The sequence below is a fragment of the Acomys russatus genome, chromosome 20 (assembly GCF_903995435.1).
Source record: "Acomys russatus chromosome 20, mAcoRus1.1, whole genome shotgun sequence".
Taxonomy (NCBI): Eukaryota; Metazoa; Chordata; class Mammalia; order Rodentia; family Muridae; genus Acomys; species Acomys russatus.
The window spans coordinates 896,412-911,125 of NC_067156.1; the positions used below are offsets into that span (position 1 = coordinate 896,412).

At 43.5% G+C, this 14,714-nt stretch overlaps 1 protein-coding gene across 1 annotated transcript in view; it reads left to right on the forward strand.

Annotated features, from left to right (window-relative positions):
- The window catches only part of LOC127204798 (GREB1-like protein), a 294,756-nt gene that overhangs the window by 221,117 nt on the left and 58,925 nt on the right, over positions 1-14,714 (forward strand). Inside the window, 5 exon segments of the mRNA XM_051164015.1 lie at positions 3,561-3,689; positions 7,043-7,159; positions 7,701-7,820; positions 8,914-9,051; positions 10,864-11,049. Coding sequence (XP_051019972.1) covers positions 3,561-3,689; positions 7,043-7,159; positions 7,701-7,820; positions 8,914-9,051; positions 10,864-11,049 — 690 coding nt within the window.

The following is a 14,714-nucleotide window of genomic DNA, read 5'->3' on the forward strand; positions in this document are numbered from 1 at the left end:
CAGGCTTGCCTGGAACTTGTGATCTCCCTGCCTCAGTGCACCACCATGTCCAAGAGTATCTCTTCACCCTGAGGAGAAACCTCACACTCCATGCTTAACCCCTCTTCCCTCAAGAGCAGTTCCAAGTCTATGTTCTGGTTCTGATGATTTTCTACTCCTGACATTTTATTGACCAACTGGCTTCTTTCATTTGACTCATTTGTAGTATATGCCGGCAACCCATTTTCTTCCACTCATGAATCATATATTTCATTGTGTAAACAAGCTGAAATTTATCCATTTATCAGTTAGTAGGTATTGATGTTCACATTTGGAGACTTACAGGAATATGTACGGCTCACTGGAGGACTTGATGGGCAGCATGTTCACTTCTCTGCCAACAACCAATCAACCAACAGAATGCAGATAATTTTACAGTGAACTTTTGTAGGCTGGTCCTTTGTAAAAACGTGTTTCGCTTCACTCTCATCTCATGCCTTGGAGAGTTGGAGGAGTCATTTGCCAACAAGGCTGCTCCGTTTTATTCCTTCGACAAGCAAGGACTGAGGGTTTCAGATGAAACCAGCTCATTTATTGTTTGTTTTCTTTTGCTGCTTATGTTCTTGGCTCATAGCTGAGAAACATGTGGCTACGCCAAGGTCACAAGCATCATTTCCATGTTTTCTGAGAGTGTTGCAGCTTCAGCTATTGTGTGTAGCTATCACTACACTAGCTGGCCTGGAACTTTCTACATAGTTCATGCTGGCCTCAAACTCACAGAGATCCTACTGATTACATTTACATCCATTTTAACTTAATTTTTGTGTGTGGTGTGACAGTTGAGGACCACTGTATAGGGCTATGCAGTTATCTCCAGACTAATGGCTGAAAACTGTTTTCTTATCCAGTGAATTTTCCTAACATTCTTGTCAACATTAAATTGATCAAAAACTGAAAGGGTTTATATGTAGACTCTAAATGCTGATTTGCTTATCTGTGCATATCCTGGGCCAGTACCACATGTACAGTGTTGGTAGCGTTACATGAAGTCCTGACTGGGAAAAGTAAGTTCTCTAGCTTTGATGTTCTTTTTATAGATTAATCTGGTTGTGCCTGTGTCTCCATGTGAATGACAGGATGGGCTTGCCAGTTTCTGCATGAAGCCTGTTGGAATGGCGGAAGCCATCTGAGCACTTGGCAATAGAGCTATGTTATGGTCACTCAGTCTTCTGACCCATGCACACGTGCTGTCTTCCCAGTCACTTAGTTTTCTTTAACACTTCACAGGATAAGCTTTTATGTCTTCTGAGCAGTTTATTCAGAGTTATAATTTTAATACTCTTAGAGACATAATTTCATACTAAATTATCACATTAAATATAATCACTATATTTAGATATTACATGCTTTATAACAATACAGTAGTATTTTATTGTATGCATGCCAACAAGCTCAGCTTTTGGGGGTGAGTACTGGGGATCTGAACTCAGGTCTTCATGTTTGTCATTGTCCTTTTATCTACTGAACCATCTCTTCTGCTTCCACACTGTTTTAAAATATATTTTCATTCATTCTTTGAGAATTTAGTGCATGCACACGTGGATTTTCTTCATATGTATCCATCACTTCTCCCCTTACCTCCCCTGAGTACACTCCTTACCCCACTGGCTCCTCCCAACTTCGTATCCTCCCCCCCCCCACCCCTGTAGGAAGGTAGACCTACCTGGGGCCACATCTTCAAAGAAAGCTGACTCTCCCTCCACCCCCCACAGCCATCAATTTCCCATAGCTCCTCAGCTGGTGCTGAGAGCTCTTGAGCCCCTCCCTGCCCTTGCTGGGTGATGGATGCTCGATCTGATGCAGCTCTGTGTGACTAGAGTTGCTGTTGGCTCATGAGCCCTGTATGTAGGAGACACTGCCTCACTAGCTCCCCCCAGCCTCTCGGTCCTACAATTCTCCCAAGCCCTGATCCATGAGGCTATTCCCTGAACCCTGGGGAGAGGCCTGGGAAGTGGCTGTCCCGTTTATGACTGACTACTCCACAAACACTTATCCTCTGCACTTTGACCAGTTGTAAGTGTCTGTGTTAACCACCGTCTACTGCACAAAGAAAGTTCTCTGGTGAGGACTGAGGGCCTCATTGATCTATAGATAGAGAGACATGAATATAGACGTCAGTCTGTCCCATGTCCGTTTACTAAAATAACATGAGTAGGTTGACACTTAGGGCCCGTGAGCTCCCTACCAGGGAACTTGGTCAGGTTTATGGCGCCATGCCCTGCTCGTCCTGTGCAGGAGCTGCTGGTGGTCCCCACGACATTCATGCCACCATTGCAGCGCAGCGTCTCCCATCATGCTGGTCATCAAGGTAACTTCCAGTGCTCATAGCAGAGTGAGGTTGCTGGTGGATTTTCTCCCTCAGCAGCACCTGCTGATACTATGAAAGCTAGGCAGCAGGAAAGCCCATACCATTTTTTTTTTTAGTTGCCATCTAGCCCAGGCTGGCCTTGAACTCATGTCATCCTCCCACATGCTTAGATTACAGGCACAGCAGCACAGCACTTGTCAATCCAGTGCTGCTAAACCAGACAGGAGGATTCCTGAGACTAACTGGCTAGTCAGTTTTGCCAGATCAATGAGCTCCAGGTTCAGTGAAACCCTGCCTCAAAAATCTAGGTGGAGAGTGATTGAAGAAGATGCTTGACATGACCTCTGCCCTACACACACACACACACACACACACACACACACACACACACACACACACACACACACACGCATAGTTCTGCACATACCTATTCATACACATATGAATGCCTATAAAGCACATGCACAGACACACAAGAAACTTATCTGTACAGAGATAGGTATACATCATTAAAATGTTTTTAAAGGGACTGTGCACATAGTTTGGATACAGAGTGTAGATGACCCAATGATAGGTCATCTGAGTTTGACTAACTACTATGACCTACAATACTAAAGTGTTACACGGATCAAGTGAACTAATATATTTGCAGTACTTACAATAGTACCTAACATATACTAATTCCCAGTGCATGTTTTTTAAATAAAAAATAATTAAACCTGAATGCACAGAAATTAACCTTCCTAGGTGGCACATCTCTAATCCCAGCACTTGGAAGGCAGAAGCAGGCAATCTCTGTGAATTTGAGGCCAGCCTAGTCTACAAAGGGAGTCCAGGACAGCCAGGGCTGTCTTGAAAACAAACAAAAAAGAAAGAAACAAACAAACAAAAAGAAAAAAAAAGGCAGGCGTGGTGTTGCACGCCTTTAATCACAGCACTTGGGAGGCAGAGGCAGGTGGATTGCTGTGAGTTGAGGCCAGCGTGGTCTACAAAGTGAGTCCAGAACCCTGTCTCAAAAAACCAAAAACACCTCCCCCCCCCCAAAAAAAAAAGAAGAAGAAAGAAATTGACCTTCCTAAAACATCTGAATAGTTCCAGGAAAGAACTAAACCCTCTCTCCTGCTTTTTCTCAGCTCACCCATGCGAATTTAACCCCCCCCCCCCCCGCATATATAAATGCTTGCTAATGTAAACAACCTCTCTCGTTTTAAAGATTCACCAGCTCTCAGTCCAGCTAATTCTGCAATCAATTTAAGTGGAGCTCAGGACCTGACCTGGAATAAGACTGTTGTGAAGCCACTGCCTTTATCTCTGCAGGTTGTAGGAAAGACTTTTGTTGCAGGTGATGTTTTTCTTCCTTACTTTTTTTTTTTTTTTTTTTTTTTTTTTGGTAAACTTTTTTTTTTGGTGTGAACTTTAATAGGCAAATATTTGAAAACAGATGTTCCTTCTACCTGCCAGTCAAAGACAGCCATGGAACTGCCTAAAATAATGCAGTGTTGGACAAAGCTTTGCTCTGTCTGTATTCCAACCAGAAGATTCAAAATGACATTTAGTGCACCAAGGAGATAGCTAGAGTTTGATTCTGCTCAACAGACTCTTCTTACCTGGCTGCTGTGACCAGCAACTGAGCTTACACAGACAGATGATGCCTGAGCAACACATTTCCTAGCCCAGTGAAAGTGGCACACTCACCATAATGTCTCTTCAGGGAGCTCGAGCCAGCATTTCAGGAATAATTGGGGATGGATACTCAGAGGACATTGGCCTTAAAAACGAGGAAGTACTTCCCTTTCCCAGTAACAGTAGAAACACCTGACAAGGAGATGCAGGGAGCTGGTGTGGTAAAGCACACCTCTAATCCCTGCACATGGGAGGCCCAAAGGAGGACTGAAAGTAGGAGGCTAGCCTGGGCTACATACTAAGCTCTGCTTTAAAAAAAAAAAAATACAGGCTGGGCATGGTAGTGCACGCCTTTAATCCCAGCACTCGGGAGGCAGAGGCAGGCAGATTGCTGTGAGTTCGAGGCCAGCCTGGTCTTCAAAGTGAGTCTAGGACAGCCAAGGCTACACAGAGAAACCTTGCCTCAAAAAAATAAAAATAAAAAAATACAGGAGAGAGGGTCATGGAAGAAGGAGAGGAAAAAAATTATAAACTATGTGTAAGAACTTTCTTACATTTAGAACTTGAAACATAGAGTGCACAACTCAAAGAGGCAGGAGATGAACAGGTGGTGGATAAGCGAAGAGTCATAGGAAGGCAGGTCGAGGAGGCTGGATTTTACCCTACACTTATGGGGCAGCAAAATGACCTGTTCTGGGATTTGAACCAGATCATCTTGGCAGTAACATGTAACAGACAAGAGGTAGAAATACTACTCTGAGGACATTTCATTAGTGTAAGAGAGAGGTACTGAGGACCTTACCCAGACTGGAGAAGGGAAGGCAAAACAGACAGCGCTTGGGAAATAAAATCAGATGGACCTGCAGACTAATATGGGCCTGAGGAGAAGATGCCTCAGCCAACACCAATCCTTGTGGGCTAATGAAGCCATCCCCTGAGACAGAGACTATGGACGGAGGAACAGACTCTCCAGGAGGAGATGGTGTGGACATGTGGAATCTGAGTAAGTGCAGCTGTCAGGCATTGGTAGATAGTCTGGAGGGGAGCTACCAACACATAGGTAAGAACCATCAAGGTTAATATCAGCCATGAAAGATACAGGACGAGTCAGCTGTGAATGAAGGACAGAGTCTTAGAAAAGCCCAGTGCCTACGGAGAAGAAATGGTTAAGACGGAGGAGGGGACAGACAGCCTGCCATTTTGGGGACGGACAGCCTGCCATTTTGGGGACAGACAGCCTGCCATTTTGGGGACGGACAGCCTGCCATTTTGGGGACAGACAGCCTGCCATTTTGGGGACGGATAGCCTGCCATTTTGGGGATGGACAGCCTGCCATTTTGGGGTATATTTCAAAAGCTAGCCATCGCGATTTACAGAAATCACATTGCGTTTTCCGTCAGCAACTCTTACAGTATTTATCTCCCAGTTAGATTTTTAAATATGAGCAAACTCAGAGATCTGCTTGCTTCTGCCTCCTAAGTGCTGAGATTAAAGGCACAAACCATCTCACCTGGACCCTAAAAATGAACCTTTTAAAAGGAAAAAGAACAAGGCCGAGAACTTGTGAATCACACCAATCATTCCTAATGTCCCCAGAAGAGAAGAACTCTGCACGCTTTGCCTCCTGGTGAACATGTACAGCTCTTTTGATATTTTTTTGGGAAAAAAATGGAATGTGAATTTGACTGGGCCTCTTACAATTAGTTTATTGGAAATACAGTGGACATAGGGATGTTCAATGAAACTAGGGCCATTGAGTCAGTAAAATCCACAAAATGGGAAATTCTTCAAGATTTTTCAAAAGAAAAAAGTTAATCACAAGAAATATTTTTTTGGGAAAAAAGAAATCACTATAGAGTTTAAAAAAAAAAAAAAAAACTAACTAAAATAGCTGAGAAGATGGCCCAGTGGCTAAGAATGTGTACTACTCTTTGCAGAGGACCTGAGTTTAATTCCCAGCACCCATATCAAGTGACTTACAACTGCTTATAACTTTATTTAGCTCCAGAGGATCCAATTTCTCTTGGTACACATGCAGGGACACACACACACACACACACACACACACACACACACATATGTACACATACACACACACATTATTTTTTTTTAAAATAAAAAAGCAAATCTTATTTTCAAAAAAAGCTTTAGGAGTATGTCACCTAATTCAAACATATAGTTCTTTTTTTGAATGCCAGTTTGAACAAGCCATTTCTTTACAGTGTTTCTGATTTGATGATATTAAATTATTCATCACCATTGATTTTAAGCAATGATATATATATATTGGTTTTTTGAGACAGGGTTTCTCTTTGTAGCCTTAGCTGTCCTGGACTCTCTTTGTAGACAAGGCTGGCCTCGAACTCACTGAGATCCGCCCGCCTCTGCCTCCCGGGTGCTGGGATTAAAGGTATGTGCCACCACTACTGGCTAGCAATGATAATTTTATTGCAGATATAATTTTAAAGTTATTTTGGCAATATCTGTAGAAGTGCTTATCAGTGAAATTCTATGATAACTACATCACTTCTGACTAGCCAGCACACCTGTGAGTCTGTGCAGGAAAAACAGGACAGAATATGATGAAATAAGAGGGGCTATGTGAAATAAACACTGGGCCTCGGCCTGGGTATATAAATACGCATTGTACTGTTCTCTTTCCTGTTGTATGCTTGAAATTTTTCATGAAGTCAAATTAAAATTCTATTAAGTAAGTAAAAAAAAAAAAAAAAAAGAAAAGAAAAGAAAAAAATTTTTGATTAAGTTTTCCTTTATTTTTACCTACTGTTTCCAAAGAGTTCTTCAAAAAGAATTGTAAAAGATTTCTTGGGGTCCCAGGAAATTATACCTGGGTACATCTGATTTTTAAATGTATTATAGCCATTGATGTGCCTAGCATTTAAGTTTAATTAAGACAATTGCTCTGATAGTTGTAGTTGGCTTAATGCAATTGGGCTGGATCCTATCTGTGAAATCTCCTTGAATCCTCAAGTGTGAAGTTTCCCAGATGTCTGCCACTTCACAGTGTCCTCTAAGCCTCTATTCTGATCTTCTGCTTTTCTGGTTTTCAGAAGCAGCAAATGGGACCAGTAGCCATGGAGGGAAGAGCGGCACATCCAGTTCCACTCCATCCCGCCCCGGGAACTACTCTTTGTCACCAAGACCTAGCTACACATCCATAGACCAAGGTACAATGTGTGTGTGTTTGAGTGTGTGTGTGTGTGTGTGTGTGTGTGTGTGTGGTAGGGAGTGTGCATATGTACGTGTGTCAAAAGTCTGCCTCACTTATCTTCTTCTGTAGCTCTCTACAGAGAGAGACAGAGCCTCTCACTGAACCTAGAGTCCACAGACCCAGAGAGACTGACTGGTCAGTGAGCCCCGGGATCCTCTTGGCTGCACTCTTGAAAACTCACATCTGTAACTGTGTTCTAAAATATTTTCATGACACTAGAAACTTTTTCTCCATTTACCAAGTAGATTTGTCCCACAACTTAACAGGGAGGTCAGTGGAATCAAATTAAATAATCCATTTAAAACTGTGAACTGCAAAACAGCATGTGGTTACACGTATTAGTGTGATTGGTTGTTAGTATGACTTTTCTAACTCATTGCCCATAGAGAATGACTCATACCCTCTGAGTGGATCAAAGGAAAGGCCTATGATCCCTTGGAGTTCTTTCTGTCTTCCCCACTGCTGATAACAAAGATGTTTTCCCTTTTTGTTTTTAGCTAATATGTTCATCTCTGGCCCACCAAAGAAACGACACCGGGGATGGTACCCTGGGTCACCTGTCTCCCAGCCTGCTCTAGTTGTTCCAGTCCCTACAGTCCGTCCTCTTTCAAGAACTGGTAAGACTTTAACTGAAGATGTATTTAAATGTTTCTCTTTTAATTAGCTGAGATAAATTCTGCTCCTGCTCCTGGTTCAGGTAAATGCCCTGAACCAATCACTGTATTAGTATTGTGTAAGGGTAATAATAGGAGCTAATATGTTGTCTCTAACATGGTCCTTCCCTATATTACAACCAATCATAGTTTTAACTATGTAACTGATAAACCATGTGTTGCATAGGGTCTGATGCTACCACCGCAGGGCACACCTGGACTTGCTTTGTCTGAGTGTTGACCATCTATGATTTGTTCTTTGTATGACACTTCTTGATGACTTTGGCCTTGTGCTTTGGTCTGTAGACTGTGTCCTCAGCTAAGTGTTGAGACATTTGTCTGCCTGGTCTACTGAGTCGACAATGACAAGGGCTTCAGCCCTAAGACTAGGAAGGGGTCTTTACACTTTTTCATTTGCTTAAGCAGTTTTAAAGATTCGAGAGAAATCTCATGAATGCAAAGACCATGGCAATATGTTACTTCAGAGGCTTACAGGTAGACATGACTACAATGTGTACCTCTGCCACGCGCTTCTGTCTTTAGCTTTGTGTACTGGGAAATGACACTTTTGGTCACTTGGACATGGCAAATATGAGATACAAAGCTAAATCCAAAAGATTGCTTAGAAAAAGCTACCAGAATGCTCAGTGGTCACTATCTACAGTGATGTGACTATGGTTGCTTTGTTTTCTTGCTCTGTTTTGGTTTTTTTGGGGGGGGTTGTTTGTTGGTTGGTTTGGGTTTGGGGTTTTGTTTTTCAAGACAAGGTTTCTCTGTGTAACAGCTCGGGTTGTCTTGGAACTCTCTCTGTAGACCAGGCTGGCCTCAAACTTACAGAGATCCACCTGCCTCAGCCCAAGTGCTGGGATTAAAGGCGTGGACCACCACCACCTAGTTTCTTGCTCTGTTTTTTATTCTAATTTTCTATAATACATACTGTAATGAAAAAGAAAACAATAAACATCTATCCTTAAAATATTAAAATTGCATCGGTTTCTGAAATTTTCAATTAGTGCCATGCCTAATCTTTCTTGTCAAACAACTTTTTTCTTTCCAGAGCCCCTATTATCTACCCCAGTTCCACAGACCCCACTAACTGGAATTCTCCAGCCTCGGCCTGTCCCTGCAGGGGAAACTGTGATTGTTCCTGAAAACCTGCTCAGTAACTCGGGAGTTAGACCAGTGATCCTCATAGGTGAGGTGCAGGAATCCCACCGGCTAGACTGCTGGGTCTCCAGCCCCTGGCTGGTCAGTGGGCTTATTCACACGCTCATGAGCATTGCCTGTGTCCGCTTTCCTTGGCCATCCCCTTCACTAAGCATGTGATTTGAAGCTGAGAATAAGGTTCTCTCGCCCTGAAGATCTCTATCCAGTGGGGGGGGGGGGGGCGGCGGCGGCGGCGTTTGACCCTTTATTGGAGTCAATAAACAGCCATTACTACACATTTGGAGAGCACTGCAACAAGTCGGAACATAAGGCATGGCAAAGATTTACAGCCAGGAACTTCAACAAGTCTTGGGAGAGAGGGCTTACCACTGTCAGGAAGGGGATTAGAACCTTCAGAGTGAACTTTAAGCTATGTACAGAGGACTACTCAAAGTGGACAGGTTGAGGAAAAGAGATAGTCCGGCCAAAAGAAGCCAACCCTAAAAAAAGAAAGAAAGAAAGATGGAAAAAAGAAAAGAAAAAGAGAAAAGAAACAATCTAAGCCAACTGACAGACCTTACTTCAGAAAACCAGGAACCCCCTAGGGCATAGGTCTGAACCAAGGAGGCAGCTCTGTGAGTCAGCGTCTTGGTGTCTCTGTGGAGTCTGGCTGGCCCCAGCTGCTGACTGCAGTGAAAGTATGGTTGTTTAGGGATCTGGATCCTAAGTTCCAATTATTACTTTCTATGGCTACTTGAGTGCCTTTTACACTATATCTGAAGGCCTCTTGGGCAGGCAGGTCTAGACCAGAAGGAGACTGTTTTCTTTCCAGGATACAGCAGGGAGGGTGTGTTAACAGGAGTCATTATCTGCTCTTGTGGTTGGCCTGGCTCTGGTGACGTGGGTGTTTTACCTCAGGCCCTGTTCTTTATCAGGCCACCATATCCACTGACCCTGGGTCTGGGGGTGCTGGGGAATCCCAGGGGTTTAAATGCCATGTGACTCAGAAGGTCCTTAGCATCAACATAATGCAGCTAAGCCTTAAAAAGATGAGGAATTGGAGCTCTTTGTTCCTTTAGCACTTGACTTTTAGAGAGTCCCACACCTTTAGTCCCAACATGGGAGGTAGAGGCACGGAGATCTCTGTGCGTTCAAGGCTAACCTAGTCTACATATTGATTCCATGCAGGAAAAGAAAGCAGGGTGAACTACCTTTCAACATATTTCTATCCTATATAAGGTACTTTGACACATCCCCTGGCATTCAGAAAAACTAACAGAAAACACCAGCATAGGGCCTAAAGTGACAGAGCACTTGCTGCCATTGCAGAGGACCCACGTGATGGCTCACAACTATTCTTAACTCCAGTTTCAGGGGATCCAACCCCATCTTCTGAACTCCATGGACACCAGACACATGTAGTGCACAGGCATACATGCAGGCAAAATGATCATGCACATTAAAAAACTGAAAAAAAAAAAAAACCCAAACACTAATATTGTTAAAACAAGTAGGAAATCTCTAAGCACCTACAACTGCTTAGTAGACTATTGGTTTACCAATGAGTTTAGCTTAACTTTCCCACCTCCCAGAACACTCGGGCCGTGAAATGTTACCATAGTTTGTTTTCTCATCTGGAAAGAAAGTTGATCAGGGACTACTCACTGTCACATGGATCTTCTGTGACGGACTATGGTGTTAGCAGTATCCCCTCCTGTGGGAAACACGACGCAATTGGAGTGGCTCACCTCGTGTAGGTGAATAAAGTGCTGTCTCAGAGGGCAGAGGGTCTTTGCGTCTTTCTGAGCTGGTGTGCCTGACTGGAGTGCCCAGTTATAGTAACTTGTTTCTTCTGGGACAGGCTATGGCACTTTACCCTATTTCTATGGAAATGTTGGCGACATTGTTGTAAGTCCCCTGCTGGTGAACTGCTACAAGATCCCACAGCTGGAAAACAAAGATCTGGAACAACTAGGTTTGACGAGCAGCCACCTCCTGAGCGCGGAGAACATGATCCTTCTGACAATACAGTATCTTGTACGGTTAGGTAAGTTGCTCTCCAGAGTCACCGGCTAGGGACCTTTTAAATTGTTGTTTGGAAGTACGGTGTCCTTTGCGAGACGTCCGCCTGCTTGACTCACGGAAGTTGCTTTCCTTCTGCCAGCCTTAGCAGGTTTCCTCTCCTCTCCATAACTTTGCTTTTCCCTTTTCTGCAGGCTTGTCTTAAAAGAGACAAACTGCTCCCCCTAGTGTCCAGTCTCATGATCTCCCCAACCTCCCTAGCGAGCAGAAGAACCTTCGAGCGTTTTGCTAGGATGGTACCTTTGGAGAAGGAAGGCTTTAGGGTAAGAGGGATACAAAGGTCATAACCCCTTCACTTCCTCTGAACCCACAGTAAGAATATGCAGGTGTCCTGACAACACTGCCGTGACTCAGCAGCATTTACATTAAAATGTCCTTTATTTTGCAAACTGCTGAGAGCCATCAAATCCGCAACCTAATTATATTTACTCTGGGATTTCACACCATTGATTTGCTTAGGAAAATGTTTGAGGTGCAAATTTTCATATAATAATTTTTATGTGTACTCACACAAGTTCTTTTTTTTTTTTTTTTTTTTTTTTTTTAATGTCACAAAGTGCTGTGGTGTTGAGAACCCATAAAAACACTGAGATACTATTCCAGAAGCAAAAGTTTCAGCAAACCAGACACAGTGTCATGAGCAACACTGGCAAGGACACTTCCTTTCCCAGGAGGCTCCTTGGTGTGGGTCCCCCCCCTCACCCCAGACAGGGGGTTTTTAAGCCACATTTTCCATGAAACCCACTTTCATAATAAATCTGTAACTTGAAAACCTTACCTGTTGGTAAATAATAGTTATTTTAAAAAATAATTCATAGATTTAATTGTTACATACTGTCGCGAGCACTGAGTACTTCGCACTCAGGATCCCGAATGAACTCAATCTGAGACTGATCAGTGGTTTTGCAGTTGCTAAGTTTATTAACATAAACGGGTTCAAGGATATCAGTCACCACTACACAAAGACAACACCAAATCAATCCAAAAACACAAATGGCCAAAATCATATAATAATGCCATTCCATACTGTTCTATCTTATACTCAAGCATTCATAACTATCTTAATTCTAATAGGAGTAGCATCTAACATTCCTAATCAGGGTTATACGACCTGATGGAGAGTCGTGTCAGCGACGACAGGTCCAGAGCTGCGACTTCTGGTTACAGCAGTAGGGTCCTAGGAGCTTGAGCCGTCATTCGTGTTTGGGTATTTGGGCAGAGTCTCGGTCTGTTCGGTAGATCTCGTTCCAGGCAGTTGGGATTTATGCAGCCATGGTGGAAGTGAGATACTGAATGGCTTTCGACCGCGGTTTATATACTTTTCACTGAGTTTCTTTACTCTTTATCACATCACACATTCAGGTCTGCTTATCTATTACTATACGCCACTCATGTTTACTAGCTCAGCTGGCTACAGCTGTCCTTATCACTTCATAACACACTTATTATGGTTTTCTACACTGAGCAGTTGACATTGCTCTTACATGCTCATTACACATACTCTGTACTGTGGCTTTCTTCTAAGACATGAAGTCCAGATGCTCCCAAATCAGTGAGGACAAAGCTGCGCTGCGTAGGGCAGTGTTTTCAGTAAAGCAAACCAGGCCGAGCACTAGTTAATTAAATAGGCCATAGGACAAAAATAAGATATCTTCTTTCCAGTTATTAAAACCTCTTAACTTAGAGATTTCTGATTTAATTAAATAAAATTTTTTTTTCTATTCAGGATTAGTTCTCTCCATAATTTTACTTCTAGTCATTAGGTCTGTTGGTATCCAGCATAACAGCTCACCCTTCCAATTGTCCCCCCCTCCCTCCCTCTCTCCTTCCCTCCCTCTCCCTCCCTGCCTGCCTCTCTCCCTCCCATGCCTCCCTCCCTCCCTTTCTCCCTCCCTGCCTCTCTCCCTCCCATGCCTCCCTCCCTCCCTCTCTCCCTCCCTGCTTGCCTCCCTCCCTGCCTTTCTTTCTTTCACCCAGTTTTGTGTGTTGAGCCTTCTCTGTCCCCCACCAAGTCATTCTGGTTTGTTTGAAAAAAAAATTATTCTGTCCCTATAAGTTTAAGAGGCAGCAAGAATATTTTCATATGTGCATAGGTTATAGACATTTTTAAATTATTCAAACTTATAAATGACAGCTTTTATACTTTGCTTCTCTGAACACTGACAGGGAAAAGGAAAAGCAAGATTCTTCAGAAAGTAAGAGCCTTTCTAGAATAGTCACATAAAAACCAACCTTTTGAAGTAGATAACAGAATCATAGGGTTCAGGTGGGCTCTGGGGAAACGTCCCATCCCATTGTGGTGGCTCCGGCTGAACCGCCATCAGCGTGATGCTCTGGGAGACAGCTCTCAAAGGGAGAACTGCCACTGTCGAGCTTGGAAAAAGTGCAGAAAAGGCTCCCTGGGACCCAGTCAGGATGGAGAGTGGGAGTGAGGGAGATGTGGGGAGCGAGTGTTGTTCTATGAGATCTTCTCTTGTCTGAACTTGAGTGTATGTCCCCCGCTTTTTGTTTCTTAGCAATAATTCAATCAAAGCTTTACAAGTGAGTTTTAAGATAACAAAGAATTCTGGGAACTTGTTATATCACTTTATTTTCCCCATGTGCCTTTGCATGGTGTTTGTCCCAAGAGAATGTGTGGCTGGCTCCTGGTCCGGCCTAGGTCTTACGCAGCTAAACTGGGCCTCTGAGCCTTTCGGGTTTTCCTTGGAAGACACTAGGAAACGGAGCAAGGGCAATTGCTTTTCACTTGTCATGTGCTCTATTGGGAGAGAGCTATAAAAATGAGCACCTTCCTTCCGTTTTAGTGCAAATTCAGCCACTTTGAGCTCACAGCATGGTGTGAATGTGGTGACTGCAACCCACGTTTCTAGTTTTTTTAACAATTTATTTATTTAATGTATATGAATGCTTTGCCTACATGTACATCTGCAGGCCAGAAGGGGACACCAGATTGCATTATAGATGGGTGTGAGCCACCACGCTGTCTGGGAATTGAACTCAGGACCTCTAGAAAAGCAGACAGTGCTCTTAACCTCTGAGCCATCTCTCCAGCCTCATGATTCTAACTAATTAAAGCTGACTGAAGTTCAGAGTGGCATAACTCCCAACCAATCTAAAAGCAGAGCCAGAAATGGCACCGTTCACTTCCACCTTGCCAGTGCTAGGCTCAGAAAGGACGTGAGAAAGCAGTGTTTTAGGCTGGGATCAAACCCAGAGCCTCGCTCATGCCAAGCGAGTGCCAGGCTGTGTCCTAGCTCCAGAGACAAATTTAATGTAAGCATTACTGCTCTCTTGTTCTGCACAGAACACAAGCTTCTGTCCGTGAGGTTTCCATTCCCTTACTCTTCCCTGGCCCTGTGCCAGCCCCAGAAAAGCGGCTTCTCCAATATAAATTACTTATTTTTAGAATGTTATTTTTATATTGTTTGGCATAATCCACTTGTCTTTAAAAATGATAATTAACCCATTTGTTTGCTTACTTTCCAGAAGAGCTGAGCAGGGCCAGGAGCACTTAGCTTGCCATCTGGGTTCCTCCCTCCAGAGAAAGGACCAGCCCTTATCTCTGCACTGTAGCCTGGGGTGCTAGAGCCCAGCCTGCAATCTCAGATGCAAGGAGTGTGCTCCTACCAA